Raw genomic sequence first — 20,731 nt, 5'->3', positions numbered from 1 at the left:
CACAGGAATTCCCTAGTGAGATGAGCAGCAGAGGAAAAATAAACAAATTTGGAGATATTTTATAAATTTGTTTTGAATACATTCTATGCAATCAATGAACAGTTTTTTGGTTTCAATTCAAATCGACATGGAAGGCATTTCTAGTGTGTATTATCTATTTAGTGACTATATAAAAAAAGTCAAATTTCATTCTTATCAGATCTTTTATTTTTATGAAATAATACAACTTAATACAAAACACATACAATAAATCATCTTATCAACTTAGTCAGCCAAAAAAATACTACGGTAAGATACTATAAAAACTTGACACGCGTCAATGCCAATGTTGTGCCTCGGTACTTCTTACATCTTAAACGCTAACATACGTACAAACTCATAGTGACAAACTATTCCCCGAGATCAATTTTATTAATTTTAACTTTAATAAAATTACACCTCTTATTCGCGCTTTAAACTAGGAGTACGATTTAACTTAAATGTGGCTGAAAATATATGTGCCTTGAATTTTTAGCCTTAAAAATGCTTTAAAAAAATTTACTCCCAACAATATAAAACATACAGTTTGGTCAATTTTTCTTCAAATATGAATTGCTCAGTTTTTTTTAATAAAACCGGTTGAATATTAATATTTTTCTTTCAAAAACTTTACAAAGATAAACAAAAAAATATGACAAAAGGATTATTATTTGATAATTATGATATTATAAAAAAATAAAAACAAAATTATTTACAGTGTGAAAAACTACAAAATATCAATATATATATATAACCATTTTTAATTTGTGATTAAATTATATTGCTCTATAAATGTGTTTCTAGTTATTTTATGGAATTAAATCTTAAAAAGGTGAAAAATATCAAAAAAATATTCTAATATCTCTAGGACACTATTATAATAATTTACACAACTTAGAATCAACTAAAAGAAGAAAACATTATTTATATTACGTACGTGACAATTCCTAAAATATTAGGAGAGTTGATGTATTTATGCTTTTCAATCCATCATTTGAGGTCATAAATTGTTTATGGTGTAACAATAAACCTCACGAAACCCAATACAAACATGGATACATTTAAATTAATTTTATTAATCATAAAATACACATATTTTTTACTGATAAAATAAAATTTGTGCTATCCATAAATGCATGTGTCAAATCACTAAGTAAGGCGAGGTGATAAGATCAATCAAACATTAATAATAATTGACAATTAACTTAACCTCAAATTCAGCACCGTGATAATAAATATAAGCTGTTTGACCTGCAGAATTTGTGCAAAGGTTTGCAAATATATTAGGCTAATTATGCTTCTACGGCAGTTCCATCATGGGCCGGTAAGGAAATGTCACAAACCGAGTGCTGTAAGAACCTATGCAGACAAGTTCCACAACGGATTGCGCAGCAAACCGTTACCTTACTTTTACTTTTCCTTGCAGTACGAGATTTATGTCGATTCCTTACCGGCCTATCCCGCCTGAGACATAATAAATATAAAAGGGTCAACGAAAAGATTGAGAAATGAGAAAAAAAATCTCAAAACATCTTTGCACTATGGCAGCTGTACAGCCTACAACTTGGCAACTCAGTCTAAATGGTAAGACCATAATGTTACCACAGAGGGCAATGACGTATTAATATCATAAAAAATCTTTTAAATATTATGATTACTAAGGTCCTTAACCCGTAGGAGCCGGGAAGAATATTTAATAAATAAAAAAAAAACATTTTTGTTATGGCCAACGTATAGACATTTTGATTGCCATGTTACCATACTGACATATTGATTTTTGTGATTAACCACTCAGAACATTAGAACGTCAAAAGACGTAAATATGATAATAGCGGTCAAGACATTAGAACGTCTTTTCACGTAAACGCGCAAGATTTTACAAAAATTGATTTATTTCCATCACTAGTATACGGATTCCCATGATTTAAAAAACAGAGTATCGATAATTAATAACGCTACGCGTCTGTATTCAAGAATATCTATGGAACGTAGAGGTGCATTATCTAAGCCGATTGAAACTGTCAAGATGTTCGTTAATAATTTATTGCGTTTCTAAATAATTTATTAAAAATATTTTAGTTTGGACGGTTAATATTTTGAGGTGACTAATAGTTTTTAAATATATTTCTTCAATATATAAAGTGTTATTTCTTTATACTACTCAGAAAAAGTACATTTTTAAAGGCTTTGAAATAATGGTAAGCGATTTTTACATATTTTTGACGTTTTCATAAAATGTATATTTAGAAACGCAAATATTTACGTATAACAACACAATGCGATAGTGGATTTCATAATCTTTCCAAAACATTTTTTAGAATGAGGCTACGTTTCCCAAAACGTGAGTTATGAAGCTCTTAGTAAAACTCGTAAATAACACAAAAATTATCACGTTCTGACAGTTCTCAAAGGGACACATTATAAATAAAATTCTATGTCTGAGAGGTTAACAAACCCAGTAAAAGTAAAATCCAAAGGCAAAATGAATGCATAAGGCGACACTGCAATTGCAGTGCTTCGTGACGTGCGTGATCACAATTCTTCAACACTGCAAATGCAGGGCTCTGGCTCCTAGGGGTTAAAAGATAGCGATGATCAGTTGCCCCACTCAAATTGCACACAATTTTCTACATGAATAAAAACTGTCAGTATACAAAAATTTTGTGTAAAAAGAAAAGATTTAATAATGGCACATAAATAACCATTCTAAAGAAATATACAATAATTATTCTTCTTGATTTTGAATGCATTTTGATATGTATTTAGTTCAAGCTCAGATAATGAAGCCATTACAAAAGGCAAATGCTACAATATTCAATAACGTCGAGTAAATTGCAATTAATTGATAGATTTCAACAAAATAATTACTTAATCAACAAGAATATAAATATATTATTTCATCTAAAATTGCTATATTGGTTGGAAGTTTTTAGAGCTAAAACCATTTCTTTATTTTCTTTTCCTTTTTAATGACGGAAGTTTCAGTTTCTTCGCTTATATTTGTATCATCGGTTTTCTTCTGCTTGTCTTTGTCTCGTTTAATCCATTTCTTCTTCTCCTTCTTCTTTTCTTTCTTAGCCATGCTTGCCTGGGATTCGGCAGATGACAGAGAAGAGTTTTCGTCAAGTTTCGCTGGAAGAGGAAAAAAGTTGTTATAAGTCAAGGAAGCAATATTCTGAAAGAGTGACTGTCAATTGAGTATTTTCAGGAACTTATACAAATGCAAAGTTGCAACTGTTGTTATTACAAGGGACCTACTTTCCATAGGGCCCCCGAATCACTGTCAAAAGCGTAAGGGTTTTTTGGGTTCTCCGTCTAATGTAGATTTACCAGTTTCCTACTTGTAATAAGAGTATCCGGACCTCATGTATAATGAACTTTTCTTTTAACTTTTAACGTGATATTGGGATGGCGGAACAATAGTCAATAGACTGTAATTAGCATAATGTATCTAGGGTGACAGGTGATATGAAAACCAGGAGGAAATTCAACTATACATGTAAGTATGTCTTAATCTTCTGATAAGCCACTTGCTTTATTTCGGTATGCTTCAATTGGTTATAAGTCCTCACCTCTGTGAGCAATCATCTGCTCGCGTATGGCCTGGTCTTCACGGCGCTCGCGCAACCTCTCGGCCTCCAGTGCACCGACCACCTCGTCACGCCGCGCCACCACGGCCAGAAGGCGCTGCAGCAGCTGCTCCTCGCGCGCCTTGTCCGCGTCCGTCTTGTTGGCCTCGGGCCTTGCCATCATGCAGCGCAGTTGGTGCTCCAGGTCGCAGTGCTCTTCTTCCAGGCGCTGCTGGCGGCGACTGGAATTAAAGAATAAAGTTGGTAAACAATACAATCAAACAAAGGAGAATGGGAAGTTTTGGGCTCACCTCTTAATACAAATAATATAACAAAATATAGGTATATTTAAGCAGATCTATAAATATGCTATCATTCGAGTGGACAAGTTACTACTACGACTTATCTCAAATGTCTGTCTGTTCAGTCTTGTTTATATACTTTTGAAAGTAGCTTTTTAAAGTGAACTAAATTTAAGATAACTATAGTATAGTAACTGATGTTTTACTTTTAAACCTTCCAGTGGTATATTAACTATTACTAGTGACTCAATGGTATGGAGCAGTGGAACAGGTTCTACACATTTTCGCCCATCCTCCTTTCCTGCTTTAAGACCTTTGCTTTATACCAATGCATTTTTCATTACTTTAAAAAAATGTGAACTTTGACTACTTCAGTCTTCAAAACACTAGCCAGTTGTTTCACAGAATTTGAACAATTCATCAATTTTTTATTTTCAAGTTTTGTGTAAGTTCTATTCAAGTTCTGTTGTTATTTCAGTTTTCTAAGGCAACTGTTCCATAATCTTACACATAAGAACTTTCAGATCTTGTAAATTAACTTAACGAATTGTTCAAATTCTGTGAAACAAGCCGTCCTTAGACCAATTTCTGTGACTAGGGAATGCAATCCCGGTATACCGGGATCCCGAAATACCGAGATCCCGCAGACATTTTGCGGGACTAATCTCGGTCGAAAATTTTGCGGGATCCCGCTGGACTGGCGGGATTACAGAGAAGCTTCTACAACTGCATCGTCGTCCAGTTCTTCCACATCGGCTCATTGTGAACCTCAACCATCAAAAAATAAAATCATTGACCATTTTTCAAGCGAAAACAATACCGTCGAAAAGAGGGTATCACGAATGGTGTCTAAAGATGGTTTACCATTCCGAGTTTTCTGTACCTCGTCGGATTTGCGAGATTTTTTTAAAGCCGGGGGTTTTAACTTACCAACATCGTCTAATTCAATCAAATTAATGGTTATGAATTACGGCAAGACACTAAAAATGATGGTTATTCAAGATCTTTTAAAGCTGAAAGAGAGCAACTACAGATTTACCCTCACTTACTCTGAATTACTTCGAGTCCGGTGGATTAAAAGGCACATACCTTCAATTCACTTACAATGCGCTAATGACTATTGTGCCAACCAGCGTGGAAGCTGAACGAGCTTTTTCAGCCGCTGGCTACCTTGTGTGCAATATCAGAAGCCGTTTATCAGATGACACTATTAATACTTTAAATTTTTTACGAAGCTATTTCCAAAATAATATTTAATTAAACTTATGATGCTCATTGTACAAGAATATTGTTTATCGTGTGAACGTTATTATTTAAATTTAAGTTTTAGTTCATTAGTTATTTTAATTTGCATACATAGATTTCTTTTACCCACCTCACTAGACAAAGTCTGTTCCGAGGCGGATATGTTATGTACCTAATTTTTTTTCTTATCTTATTCTTTGCCAATTTATGACTTACATTTTACCTATGTCTAACTAAAGGTATACCTATTAATAAATCATTTAAAATGTCCCAAAGAACTTGTTTTATTATAGGTATAAATTTAAAACTCTAAAAACAAGGTTGGTAGATCGAGGTATTAGATCTTTATTATACGATTGATTAGATATCTAAGTCCACTCTGCTGGATCCCGCAAATACCTGGATCCAGCGGGACTAAGATTGTTCAGTCCCGCAAATACCTGGATTGACATTTTCTTGCGGGATTGCATTCCCTATCTGTGACCAATCACTATGGTTGAACGACATTTTGAATAAAACTAAACTACTTACATGTACATGAGCTCGGCCTGCCTGCGGAATAGTTCATTCTTCTCGTTGACCAGCTCAAACAGCTGCAGCACCAGCTCGTCAGTCTCGGCGTCGGGGACCCCCTCGGCCAACCCCTCCCCCCGTTCCCGGATGATCTCCTCCAGCCGCACGCCTTGGCGCTCGAGCCCCCGCTGCTGCTCCTCCAGCAGGGCGAGTTCGCGGCGGATGGCGGCTGCCGACAGGGGCTGCACAGGGGCGCGGCGTTGCAACAGCGGTACCGCGGGCGCGGGGCCCTTGCGCCGCTTCCACACACCCGATGTGCTCTTGTTTTCATAAGATGCTGATTTTCCTGAAAAAATTGGAAAGTTGAAAAAGAAAATATTTTAAACTAGTCTCCAGAACAGGGTGTCCTATATAAACTGTAAGACTGTATTATGACAGATTTCTGAAAATCATGATATTTTGTACAGTTGAATTATTAAAATTAATCTTTATTAATAAACTAGCTATACCCCGTCACGCGTTGCTCTGGCTCAGTCTGTCTTTACAGATAGAGAAACAATAGCGCGTGTTGCTTTTACGTCCAAGAGGATTTTTTTACCTGTCACAGGTGACAAAAAGTATGTTTTTACCGGTCACCGAATGCAACATTGTTTCAAAATTTCAAAGCAATCTGTAAAGAACTTTCAGAGATTTAATATTTTGAACAAACTAACATTTACATTTTTATTTATATAGATAGTCTTCGGCTGACTGTGATATTATGTAGTTTGACAGATTTGATGTTAAATGGGTTTATTTGAATAAATTTGTGAGAATCAACATATTTCTAATCCAATTCTAAATCTGCCAATCCTCCTTTCAACAATATTGTATTAACTTCTCAAGTGCCAAAAGTACCCATTGGATATGAAAAATTTATATGGTAATCTGACATTTTGTTCAGGAGATTTTTACCCTCGAAACACTATGGAGGTATCAGGTAGCGGTAGCTTGGCGTTCCAAAGGTTAAAATTTAAATTCACCTTCTCCTTATTCTATCTCTTTGAATCTTTGGTCAAGAACATATAAAGGTGAGAACTGGGTGACGAATTTGGGTTTTAAGTGCAATAATGAATATGCACAACATTTAAACATACCTTTACTATCATTAGTATCATCCTTCAACTTGTCGCTATCCCACTCGCCTGAGGTGATCATCTCCGGGTCGGGTTCGTCAAACTCGACGGCGGAGATGATGCGGCGAGAGGAGCTGTTGACGCTGGTCAGCGAGCGCGCATCTAACTCCCGGTCCGCAGTGGAGGAGGACACGGCCGAGGATAGGTGCGGGGGCGGGGGTAAGGATGGTGAAGCCGGCAGGCTGGCAAAGTCAAGGGACTCGATGAAGGTGGAGCAGGCAGTGGGCGGTGCCGGGGCCGGGCGGCGCTTGCGGCTGCGCGGAGACAGCTGCGGCGATGTCAGCTGGAAATTTAACAAAAGATTGAGTTCAGTTTGCCAAAGACTGACAATGTATAATATTTTGGAGAGCATAAGCAAAAATAATAATTACAGATGAAAAGAATCTCTAGGTACATTTTATATCACAAATTGTGAGCATTCTATATGTGTGAAGCACTAGTATGTACTGTATTGTGATTTTGATAATAAAATTGAATACAAAAAGATTCTAAATAGTCATTAATTCATTAATTTATTTACAGTATTTAACTAAACATTACACCGTTTCCCCGCCGGGGTAGGCAGACAGGACGGACCGCCAAACAACTCGGTCTTGGCACACTCTCCGTGCCTCATTCACATTCATACGTACTCTTTGTTTATTCTGACTCTTGACATGGCCTGACTCAAGAATCTGATTCACTTGATCGTGCCATGTCTACCTCGGGCGTCCTGCTTCTGCCACCATTCGCTTTCGCTTTATATATTCTCTTTACACTCCTTTCTTCGTTCATCTCTCCCTCTCTTCATCGCTCTACATGCCCAAACCATCTAAGCATCCCTTTCTTAATCTTAATCATTACGCTTACGTCAGCCTTGCATACTTTGCGGATCTCCACATTTCTCAAGCGATCATACGTGGTTTTACCACACATATGCCCCAGGGATCTCATTTTTACAGCATGCAAATACTTCATTTTTGTTGCATGATTTCATTCATATTTAACAATGGGTCCTGAAATATTTCGACATTATTTATATAAATTTATTTCTATTATTGTACATATAATAGTTATCATAGCTGATAAATAAAATAAAAAAATTTAAACATTCAAAATAATATTAAATCTTTACAAATATCCTTATTTTTTTCATTTCCAGCTAAAACGGAGTGAATTATTTATTACAAAATACTCAATGGTACTTATATTGCTTAAGTTTTATGCAAACAAAAAATATTATAACAAATTTAACAAACATTGTTTCTGTAAATGTCGATGTATATAAAGTCAGTAATACATACACAGTACAGTAATACATACACAGTACATAGAATTTCAAAATAATAATAAAAAATTGACTGACCATGCTAGAGTTCGGAGTCGACAGTGTGGAAACGATTGATAGGTCATTGTCTTCCAACTTCAGATTGGTAGTCCGGGGTGCAGCCACTGGTGAGTCAAAGACGCTGGCAGCCGGTGGCTTGGGAGCCGGGGCCTTCTTCCGGCGCGAGATGGTGCTCGTCAGCGAGGATGTGGATCCGTGGAAGGAAGGAGGCCCGGTCGAGCCCAGGGAAGTCCGCGGCACCGGGAGAGGCTCCTGGCCATCGCCAATCCTGGTGGAGCGGTACTTATACTTTAGCATGGTTGTTTAATTTGTATACAACGCAATGTGCAATACGAGTGCAGTCCAGGATGAGTATTGTCTACAGGGTGAGTATTTTCCTGATGAAAGACCAACTCCAAAAAGAAGATACAAATGATTCAAATATTATGGAAAAAATTATGCACTTTACGAATATTAACTTGCGTTGAGAACACGTTAAATGTGCTTTTTTTACTCAACCACTCGACAAGATTCTCAGAAGTGAAATATTATGTGACAATATTCACAAAATACTGATGTTGCAATTTGCAATGTAGACTGACTTTAATTCGAGATAAAGAGGTTATAAATCAATAAATTGTTAAAGAATTATTTTTTATTCCACAGCGACTGAATGTTACGTGCGTTGTGAATTTAAAAACAAATTAATCAATACGACTTGGTATCAGCGGCAGCCGGTGGGGGAAAGTAATAATATTCTCAGTGGCAACAAACAATGCAGGTAGGAATATTATCAGACACTGTGTCGTTTATGACTGCTAACAATGTGCCGTTCCACGACACAGTTAGAATAATTACTTATTCACTGCTCACACTGTAATCTTCAATTCGTGACATGTGCTTCCTTTGCAATATTTTAATATTATTATGATGTTCAATGTATTAGTAATAATTCAGAAGATGTTACAAAGGCATTTTAACCTGTTGAAGGCCGGAGCGTAAAACAGAAAAATATTAGTGGAACCTAACGTTTTATTAGCCCAAACAATGCTGATTTTGTTTTCACACATTTTTCGAAGCATTAAGGTCAAACTTTCATCACAAATTATTCTAATAAAAATCATATCAAAATCACGTGATTTTGCACAAAAACGGCGCTATACAAATCATCCAAATATTATTATAATTATTATTAATGTTCGAAAATTCTCCAGAGACCCATCAGCGTTCTACAGGTCAATAAATTCATTTTGCAAATCACATACAAATAAATCGTTGCCTTGTAACTCTACAAATCTTTAAAGTTATTTTCATAAAATTTTCGAACCCCTTTAAAAAATTTAATAGATATAATTTGTAGGTATTTTTAGAATTTGATGACTTTTGGGTAATACAATAAATAGTGTGGTTAACCGCGTCCCGGGCGAATTATTTTTTTATTAAATTATTTATTTTAGGTTATTAATTTAAATCATAACAATAATCACAAACAACAAAACATCCAAGGTGGATGTTTCATTTTTTATTTTATTTCTTATGATGATTGTTTAAATTAATTAATTTAAATAAATTGAATTAGTTCATGATTTAATTTTTTTCATGCGTATTTGTGTGACCGCCTGGGAAGCAGTTAGTCTAAAAACATAAATTATTTTTTCAATTCCTTATTCAAGATAATATCTAAAATTATCCAAGTAAGATTACATAATTGTTTCAAACTGAAACTTGTTTTGAGAAAGAGTTTTATCTTGGGTGGAAAATTAATATACCTTTGAACATCATTGAATCTACCATGAAAGAACAACAAATAAGGTTAAGGGTCATTTTCTCTTAGTTATCATATTTCAAAACAATAATAAAATTATACAGGGTGTCCGGGGGTAAAGTGCACTAACTTCGGGACGTGATTCTACATGATGGCAGAAGTAAAAACGATAAATAACTTTTTTAGAAATTTCAATGTTTATTTTCAAACGTTTTTTTTTCTTTATTTTTGCGTTTTTTTTAAATCACGTAGTATCTCCCCCCTCCAAAGTTAGCGCAATTTACCCCCGGATACCCTGTATAAGAACTGACATAATGTTGTACAGTCCCACACAATACACAGTGTAGAAGGGCCACTGTTTCCATTCTCATGCTAGACAATACAACAATGTAAGCAGTGCTTGGGGAAATATGTAGTAGTTTTGATAAAAAGTATTTCTACTTGGCAAACATTTAAAGAAATAAAGTACTATTGCAAAGTGTCCGAGTTACCGCCATATGTATTTAAGATTCTCACTGCCAATAGTATTATTTATGTTTGTTCTTAAGTGAGCGCCCTTGAGGTGATTTTTCACAAAAACGGCGCTCTACAAATTATCCAATTATTATTATTATTGAGCCATTTTGTTCTTCCTCCTCTGAGCCAACTTTTTGGACAACAGATTGTGCCAGTCAGATTTCAACTGCTGATGAATACTGCAAGGCTATCCAAAACTTTAAAGCAAAAAGAATGCAGCATGGTTCTACAATCAAGTCAACCAAAATAACATGAAATGGATAGAAATTAATATTTCTAAATTTTGTCTTCTTTTTTGACTTTTTTTATTTTTTTTGCTTAGCGTAGTTGCCATTTTGATGGATTATTAGTGAATTTACACTTCCAACAATAAATAAATAATTTACCTTTGTCTAGGGGTTGGAACAGGAGTCGGCATCTGCTTATCATCTTCAGACACCTCATCATCATCGGAATCAAATGGATTCAGATTGGGGGCGGGAATGAGCTTCTTTGGTTCCGACCTAAGGAGTTAGCACACAATGAGGGAATTGCAGGGATGCATAGGGTTAGTAATAAATTGGAATTAAAGCTTACAGGCACCAAGACAAATCATTAAAAAATTAGTTAGCATTACAAAACATTAAGCCAAAAACAACGAGAACAAAAGTACAAACATATTTGACTGTTGATTTGATAGAACCATTCATAAAGCATACACTCCAAAAATATGAAGTGTTTTATGTACCGGGTTTGACATATAATATTGAACTAGGACAGGCAATCCAAGCAAAGATTAGGACTGACATTCGTAGGTATGTATGCAAAAAAGGTAATCAAATCTAATTCCACGGTTACGTGAACTTACGTAGTATTAAGGCTGTGTCTCATAGAGCTGATGAGAATGGCCGGAGGAGGGGGCCTGGGGGGTTTCTCCCCGCTCTTCCTCTTGACCGGTGGTTTGGGTTCCTCCTCCTCATCTTCGCTGCAGCTGCCGAAGGGGTTGGTGCTGACTTTCTGTGGAGGGGATGCAATCACCTCGATAGTGGACTCAATGTGGCTGAGCATTGAGTAACGGTTTGTTGCGGCAATCAATTTTCTGGCAGGAGCCTTTGGTATCTAAATAAAATTGAATACCAACATTAAAAATATGCCAACCAAATTGAATTTATGTTGATCTTCCAGTGTATAAGCTAGAGTACATAGAAGCTATAAAAACAGAATGAATATTTACCTGTTCATCATCATCTTCACTGCCAAATGGATTTAGGTCATCGGGATACTCTTCGTTGTCACTTGGCATGGATGTTTCAATCTCAGCGATTTCAATAGAAGATACATTTGTCAAATCTTCTTCAATGCTTTTAACATCAGTGGATTCATCTTTGGGAACCAAATCCTTTTCTTCAACATCATTTTTAACATCTTCCTTGTATGCTTCTATTATTTTATCTTCTTCTGAGATTGTTTCCTTTTTAGTCAACTGTACAGTTTCTTTTTCAGTCAACTCTACAGTTTCCTTTTCAATGATGTCTTTGTGACTTTCTGTACTGATTATAACATTTACAGTTTCCTTTTCAGAGATGTCTTCGTGACTTTCTGTATAGTTTATAACATCTAAAGTTTCTTTTTCTGTTATGTCTGATATATCATTAATGGTACTAGGTATTATAACCTCAGTGTCCAATTGCTCATCTTTAATATCAACATTTACGTCTTTGCTTATTTCCATATTCTCATCTATCATAACATCACTTTTATCCTCTGTAATATCTTCTAACTTATCAGTAATCTCACCACAAATAATGTTTTCTTCTTTTAATTCTATCACTGCTACTGGTATGTCAGTTAAACAGACTTCAACTACTTCTAGGTTGTCCTTATCTTCTGATATTGAGTCAATGTCATTTGATTTCGTGCTATCACTAAAAGGCATAATATCTTCAATACAAGGCACATTCATTTCAGAAATATGAGATTCTTCCCTGAAGCCACTTTCCACTTCAACATGGCTCAGCGTAATTTCTCGAATACTGGAAGCGGGAATTTCTACTTCAACACGAACAACGTCTATAGTTGGAACTTGAATAGTACTATCGCCAGTTACATTCTCACTTAAAGCTAACTTATCTTTAGTTAATACTAACTTATCCTGATCAAGGGCACTCTTGCGCGAGCCAACGGGACTGGCTGTAATGCCGGAGAGCCTATTTGTTTCGGGGCTCGTTGTCTCAAATAGCTTCATCCTCATTTTGACCAGTGACGGGCTTGATGAACCCTGTGACATCTCGCCATCTATATTTTTTTTATCATCAAAAGTATCAGATTTTACGTTTCTCTGATTTTCTTTGGCAATTACATCATCAAATTCAGCTCTGACATCAATATCATCTCGAGCATTGTTCTGATTGTTGTCATTCTCCTTCTTCAAATCACTGGCAGTTTTAAGTTGGTTAACATGGACTTTTTCGTTATTTACATTTTGCAACCTTATCTCTCTACTGCTTGAATCTACTTTCTTGGGGCTTGCAACTTCCTTTTTAACAATGCTGTCAAATTTTATCTGTAACTCGTTTTTCTCTTCAGTTGGAGGAGCGCTACTTGCTTCAGATTTATGAACTAATTTATCCTTAGACGGGGATATTTCAAGAAGCTTTTTATCAACACTTTCATCACTTATTTTTTTAGAGTTAGAATGTTTCAAATTAACACTGTCTGTAGCTTCACACACAGAAACGGACGGGCTCAATTCACTTTCAAAACCAGAACTTTTATTTTTTTCAATAACCGGACACACTGTGTTTGGAGATTCTTCAGTGGGTGAAGAAATTTCAAAGTCCATCAAAGAAGAAATCTGATGGAGATTCTGCGACCGCACTTTCTCAGGTGACATTGGGGGAAGGGTGCTCGGCAAAGCCGGGGCTTCCTCATCATCACTTAGTTGGAATTGAGTATTTAAAAAACCCGACAAAGCCTTCGACGAAGGGGTAGAAGATTTCATGGAACTTCCCCTCATGCTTCGATTGAAAGCTGAATCTTCGGCGTCCAAAACATCTTTGAACTGCTGAACATTCCGCACCTTCTCCTCGTCACTGAGCAGTCTGTCGTAATTCTTGCCAGAACCTCTCGTAGTATCAGATTTAAGATCTTCGCCTTTTGAAGTATTGGTGTCTCCTGTTTTGATAGAGTCTGTTGCGCTGTCGTCTTCGATGGAGTCAGTCTCTTCATCGGGGCATGTTTCGCAGCAGAATTGTCCATCCGTTTCGGTCTGGTAGCAGGAGGCGAGGCTGAGCTGCGCGCCGCAGCGGGCGCACGTGAAGCAGGTACGGTGATAGAGCCGGCGCTCCACCAGCAGACGTTGCGCAAGGAACACCGGCTGGCCGCACGACACGCACGGCTCGCGTCTCCCGAGACCCGTCGACATCTGTACGCAACACAGCAAACACATACTCATTAGTCATTACTTCATTAGCCACAAGACAGAACAAACTAGCCAGTGATAAGATAAAATGGCTATTATTAGTCTAAACAAATAGATTCCAATGTTTAACTAACTGGATGCACACAAATTACTAACTTTCTTTGGAAGTACTGTTTACTTACTTACAACGCGTTGAAACAATTAGGTATATAAATCCATTGGTAAAGAATTGACAAAAAAACACAGGAAACGAATTCGTAAGGCGGGAAAAGTGTTATGTTTACAATAAGAAAAAGGAATGACATCCAAAATATTAGAAAAGTTTTTAGTCAATCAAAATGTTTTACGAAAGAGGAGTCTTTTATTTTCAAAAAAATAAATACATGGAGAATATTATGCCGAGATATCATAAGTAATTCATACTATCTAGGAGATAATTCCATAATAAACCGTGTCAGTAGAAAAGGGACAAAATACAAAATACTGATGCACAAATAAACAAAATAGAAAGCAAAAAGCAAACTAAAAACAACAACAACAAAAAACGAATAAAAATATGAAATATGAGTGATAGCGAATATACTGCAGAAAATATAAACTAAAATACAAGAAGCACATAAATCAATTACCTTTTAGCAGAAAATTTCTGGTTTATACTGGCCCATAATGTCCAAGCTTTCCTCCTGGAGCGAACAAAAAGAAAAAATGATACACAGTGTGGGTGGTGAATGTAGCAATGGAATTTGGCGAACAGTTGTTATGGGAATTAAAAAAATATATATTAAGTTAAACCCCATGCGCAGATACGTGCGGCAGATGATGATGATGATATAATAATATTATGCACTATACAAGCTGAGTCAGTCACTGGAAGATAAGAGATAGTAACAGGTAACAGCAACAATACAAGGAAGAGTTAAAGATACTCGGAGCAAACAATTATGGGCATAGTGGATTGTGCAACTATGTAACGTGTTATTCAAGCGTTTCCCCGACACTAATGAACACATTTTCCATTCAGGGTCGGCTAATCCCCGATCGAGTTGATGTTCAATCTCTCCGTGCAAGTCACGAAATATGCTAAATTCAATGCACAAGTGGGTCAAACAAAATGTCGAAGCCGATCGAAAACAAACAGGGTCGCCAATGGCTAACTATATCATGCTTTATGTAACGCGTTCGATCTTGATTATCGTAATAATTCTAATTCGCATTTGAGAACAATGTGATCATTTGTGATGCAATAAGCATCTGAGAAAACACTGCCGAAATGTGAAACGTAATCTGCGCAGATTGTCGTAGCTTTGTTGGGCGTACGGGTCAATGATAGTTTCGAGCATGACGAGATTGCTGAGCTTGTAAAGCAGGCATTAGATCTTGTAATAGTTGCGAAATCATTTTTTAATTTCCGCAAACAATGGCTTATGATGTTATGATAGATAATATTGAGAGGTTTCTGCAGCCCCGAGGGATTACGATCGATTACCAAGGTGATGAGCGGGCGTGACTTGAATTCAGCTGTTGTTTGATGGACCGACGGACATGGACAGATTGGATGGCGTGCAGAAGAACCGCGGGAAGAGGTAACACGTAACATCTATAATCTAGAGAGAAGCGAGGAATGGACTAGATACGCGACAGTAGATTCTAACTTACATACGTGATCAATAAATGCGGTATTTATTTTAAATAAACATTTGAACAACAACAAAAAACTGCATTTTAAAACGCAGCAAAAACATTTGGCAGAGAAAGAGGACAAGCAACTTCTACGCAAATAGTCTTACATCGGTTGTTTTTTTGGGATTTTAAACCTTACTGTGTTTCTCCTCTCGAGTCTTGAATCTCATTGGGTTTCCGACAACCTTGCAGTGTTCATTATCAAGGCAGATCACTTGCCAGGCTGATTCTAATTATCTGATAGAAACGGCAAGACTTTCTGAAACGTTGGTGAACAACAAGTAGGAAGCTGAACACGACATAAGAAATAATAAAAATAAATACAGAATATCATCATGATACGTGCATGCGACTAGTCATTTCAGTATTCGATTCGAGTACTATAAATTATTATTAAATCATTATTATTCGTCTAGCAATGAGACAAAAGTAGTTGATCTTGACATTGGTCAAAGCCATGACACAATCAAAACAAAAAAATCTATTCATATTTTACATGTGTTTCTACATAAAAACATTGATATTCATATTGGATATCACATAAATATGAGTACCACTGTTACTGAATCCATTCGGGTAAATTAAATACGCGATAACAAAATGAATTGTACGAAATAAATTCAAAGTTCATTGATGGATAAGTCAACATCAATAATATATTGAAAACCATACAGAAATTATTGTATGTCCATCACTCATTGAAATTCAACAATTCTTACACAAATTGTGTCCAGCATACACTGACATTTGTAGATAATGTTCGTGAGCTTTTTTGTGAATATACAGAAAACTTTGGTCACAAAAAATCAAAACATGAATATGTACATACTTTCAATTCACAAAGGCGCTGATAAATGCAGAAAAAAATAACAGTTGTGTCATGGAACGAAAATCTCAAGTCGAGAAAATAAACACGAATTGTCCAAAAAAATGTGTATTGTGGATGATTGGTACACGCATCTTGCAAATAATTGGCGAGCGTGTCTTAGCCGCATAGGAAACAAGTTAATATGTTGCGGGATTTTATTATATCTACCTTGGTGCTTGGATACCGCATGAGACACGATATTACATTAAAAAAAGTATAATATAATCGCTGAATTTTATAATAGAATCACGGAGCTGTGATATTCCACTACTGGAATTATTGACATCTTTACCAACGGTTCAGCTTTCTTCACTGTTAAAACTTCTCAGTAAGATTGTTGGACGTGGTTAGCATAATATAGTCCGTGCAAGAAGAAATAAGAAGTTTTGAGTAAACTATCACCACCGAGCAGAAATGAAGAAATGTGCAGACATCACTGTCGTAAATTTCAAAGAAACGTTTGTACAGATGTGGTTCAACGCCGTTCTTAAAAAACGTCAACGTCGTTTTTCGTATGCGTTGAAAAATATCGCCAATTTCCACTGATTTACCTACTTCCGACAGAATATAAACCATTATCCTTACTGCACAATGAGCTTAAAAAGTTATTTTTGACGTGTGTGTTATTACATAACATTGGCAGCTCAATTGAAATTTAATTGTACATTTAATGTTACTATATTCCTCTTTTCTATCTCCTTATCCTCGCCATAGTCTTACTCGCTTCAGTGATTAAGAAGCAGTTGAGATTCTTGTGTGGTATTCGCATTAACGAAAAAACCTAAAATAAAACACAGAACACGGGCATGTGCCTACCTTGGTGGTCTAAACATACATGATAATTGTAATAACAATGTCACTCTGAATAAAGAAAAAATAAAAAAGAAAAGAAAATACTGTTAAACCAAAATCTTTTTTTTTTCATAGAGCTAATAATTCAACTTTAGCGTCAACTGAAAGTTAATAACTATTCATCAACTGCGTTGTGCGTTGGCGGCATTTGGCGTTTATTTCCAACGGCTATCGGCTATAGTTGTTTTTTGATGCAGTACCAGATTCGACTAGGTGCCTTCTAGGGAAAATAGATTCAGGAAGGTTCTGGAAGTCGACCAAGTGACGGCTGTCACAGTTTGACGTGTACACGAGTAGCGGAGTCTCCGTATTCTGCCGACCAGCGACTGCGGACTGCGGACTGCGGACTGCGGACTGCAGGGCGGGAAGTCAACAGTCGGGAATACCTGATGAGAGCGGATCGGGACCGTTGGCTGTATTGGTTATCGCCATAGACATATGAATATTAGTAGACCTGCCCTAAGTGATTAAAAGATTATTCCCCACTCCCCATACCGGTTCCATTGGAGCCGGCTGGGCTCGCGTATGGCTTCCCGTGAATCTTGAGAATGTGACGTCATCATTCTTGTTCGAACTAGCGTCGAGCTATGGTCGAGGCATTTTATGAAATAACACGGCAAAATAGTGGCTTGTGATATGAAAACTTGTAAAAATAGATGTGAAAAAGAGAATAAAACCAATTGTCGTATTACATTCCATATGTAAGCATCATTTTAAGCTTATTCACGTCGTATAATATGAATCAGTTGTAGAAACATATACTATCACATCGAGCCAACATTGGTCGAATGTAGCGATTCTCAAGTGTGCGCATCGTTGTTACTGGGAAGTAAACTATGAACACTTATAAAAGTGTCTTAACTAAATACGTAAACAAAATATTCGACTCTGAAAAAAGAAGATTTTTTTTTCCGAATTTGGACTTCGCAAATTTGTTCATAACGTGGCGAGTAATTTGCGCTCCCATGTAAAAATGTATATTCATTCAAAAGCAGATTTTATTTTTAAGAACTAAATGGTGATATTATAATGCGAGATACCTATATACTGTCAGATTGATTTATTGACGAATCACAGTCAGCTTTACCCCCTTCGTTCTTCAACAGTTGATTTTACCCCTCACCTTTAATTTCTAGTCTATATATTCATATGTCTGTGGTTATCGCTAACAAGAACCGGGAGGGCACCACGGTAGAACTAACAGCTAACATCGGGCTCGTGACCGGAATGAAGGAACAATATTATCCGTCCTTTGAGCAGGGACGCAATTAGCAGCCGGCTAAACGTCTAGCTAAGCCAGGGGTCGAGGAACTTTTTCGTGTTACTACCCATTGATGTATTTATTGTATGCAGGTGAAACATGAAGCGAAAAAATAGGCTCCACTTTTGTACGTCCAATTAGTCCGATTTGGCCTCCAACGCTCCAAAGGCTCTAACGCCGAACGACCGGAAATTGCGCAGTGCGCACCGATTACGCTAGTGAAACACGTTTCGACGAGGTATTAGTACGAAATAGCGCCTCTAATCGTATAGCACTATGTACTACCCAGATAAAATACTTTTGTTGGATGATAGTTTTACCTCCTGTAGGTACTTGAAAGCGAAAAAATTTAATTTAAAATTGAGGTTAATGAGGTATAACGCACAAAACTAATGATTATAGTATATTATTTTCACTATAAAGTAGAAATCAATTGTCTGAAGCAGTGACACTCTCAAACGGCGAGTTCTGGCGTTAGGAAATTGCACAAATTTATCGGTCTGACACTTTCAAAATTAACGCAACTATTTCCTGGTGGCGATATCATTTCCATAACGAGCTGTAGAGCTTTAGAAAACTTCAATTAAAATTATAAAACAAGACTTCATTTTTGAATTCCTATTAATCCATACTTTTAAAAGAAAGTCGGGCGAAGCCGGGTACCTAAGCCTAGTTACTCTATAAGCATAATTATGCTAATTTGTCTTTTTGGTTACATATATAACTAATCAGTTATTATTCTGTTTCAGAACACAAGGAGAGAACTTACTGATACGCAATACTGTTAATTAATTAAAAATCTGGTCAAATTATTCGTTTTCTGTTAAAAATGGGACTGCAGGCCTATAACGAATGAATTAAGAGAGTTCCTAACAAAGTATCAGTCAAAAGCAAATGTTTGTACGGCGGAACAGGTGTTCATACAAATACTGATATTGATATACTTCGTATATTGTGGCATTCCGTCATTTTTTTTAAAATTTTTATATTAACTCCACACAGGAGGCCCTGAAGAATAAATAATTTCCCTCAGGGCCTATGTCATCTTTGGGGATGCTGTGTGGAGGGCATTCTTGTGGAGAGGAAGGAGTGAACATGGGTCTTGAAGAGTCCCAAGTTGTAGGAGGGAGGAAACACAGAGGCCGGCAATTCGTTCCACAGCCGAGCTGTTGAACTTAAGAACGAATCGTAGAAGCGACCCGTTCTCATGTGACAAATTTCAACCGTGTACAAATGTTGGGCGCGCGTTTGGCGTGTATCCCGACTACGCACCGGTGCCGAAGGGATCAATGACGCTAGTTCCTCAGAGCATCTTCCATTGTAATACCGATAGAACAAGGACAGCATACCTACCTGACGCCTGTGCTCTAAAGATTGCAGTCCGTTTGTTAAGATTGGGGAATCTATCAAACGGACCGCCCGTTTTTGCACAGAGTCAAGGGTTTTTTTCAGGTATTTAGGGGCTCGGGACCAGAGATGGCTGCCAAATTCGACAGTAGGGCGCACTTGCGATTTGTACAGGGTCAGCAGTTGTGTATTATTAAAGTATCTGCGGGCTCTGTACACTGTACAGTACGCCCAGCTTGTGAGAGGCCAACTTTACTCTGGCTTCGATGGAGCCCCCGTACCTGAGCTGGTCACTTATAGTTACACCAAGCATATTAATGGAAGGCCTGTTCGGAAGATTGCTTCCGTTGAAGGAGACTAGATGATAGATGAACACGTTTTCTCGATATATTCTGACCCCCTTACTAATAAATATGTTTTTAATTTTACACAACTGATAAACAACCATTTACCACATATTAATCTTCGTTTATCATTTGCGTAAAATTCACGAATAACTTTATTAGTAATGTCCTTTATGACTAATATTTTATCAGGAAGTTAGCATTCTGTCACTTTTTTAATAGGATCGTTTATCTTCGTACAGGTTCATTTACGTACCTAAGTTCTCTTTCGGATATCTTGTAATATATCATAATACTATAGACTATTAAGTAGGTACCAACGTAATGTAAGTGTACACGATATCGTGTACGTAGATTGATTAGCCTAACAAACCGTTACATCGATTCCTGAAAATCGTGACTTCGCCTTATAATTTACTCATCAATTTATTATTTGCGTAGGTGTCTCTAATGAGGCACGTTCCACTTTGACATGCAAAGCACAAGATGTGTCCTTTTTTATTGCTGCCATTAAATCATACTTATTTGCATGGTTGAATTTTAATTTAAACTTAGCCTGATGAAATTTAT

At 36.7% G+C, this 20,731-nt stretch overlaps 1 protein-coding gene across 4 annotated transcripts in view; it reads right to left on the bottom strand.

Annotated features, from left to right (window-relative positions):
* Window positions 1-184: 184 nt before the first annotated feature.
* The window catches only part of MICAL-like (protein), a 206,057-nt gene continuing 185,510 nt past the window's right edge, over window positions 185-20,731 (bottom strand). For 2 of the 4 annotated variants that reach the window (XM_089634860.1, XM_089634859.1), the window contains exons 5-12: window positions 11,623-13,812; window positions 11,257-11,507; window positions 10,796-10,912; window positions 8,168-8,417; window positions 6,784-7,105; window positions 5,666-5,993; window positions 3,591-3,829; window positions 185-3,150 (exon numbers count right to left, since the gene is read on the bottom strand). In XM_089634860.1, coding sequence (XP_089490986.1) covers window positions 2,954-3,150; window positions 3,591-3,829; window positions 5,666-5,993; window positions 6,784-7,105; window positions 8,168-8,417; window positions 10,796-10,912; window positions 11,257-11,507; window positions 11,623-13,812 — 3,894 coding nt within the window. In that variant the 3' untranslated portion in view covers window positions 185-2,953. Of the gene's footprint in view, window positions 3,151-3,590; window positions 3,830-5,665; window positions 5,994-6,783; window positions 7,106-8,167; window positions 8,418-10,795; window positions 10,913-11,256; window positions 11,508-11,622; window positions 13,813-14,438; window positions 14,493-20,731 lie in introns of all 4 variants that reach the window. The other 2 variants (XM_089634862.1, XM_089634861.1) reach the window with 2 other exon arrangements.

Source organism: Hesperophylax consimilis, chromosome 8 (genome assembly GCF_061612785.1).
Source record: "Hesperophylax consimilis isolate HC1 chromosome 8, BYU_Hcon_1.0, whole genome shotgun sequence".
In the NCBI taxonomy this organism is placed as follows: Eukaryota; Metazoa; Arthropoda; class Insecta; order Trichoptera; family Limnephilidae; genus Hesperophylax; species Hesperophylax consimilis.
This window is presented reverse-complemented; position numbering and strand designations above follow the sequence as displayed.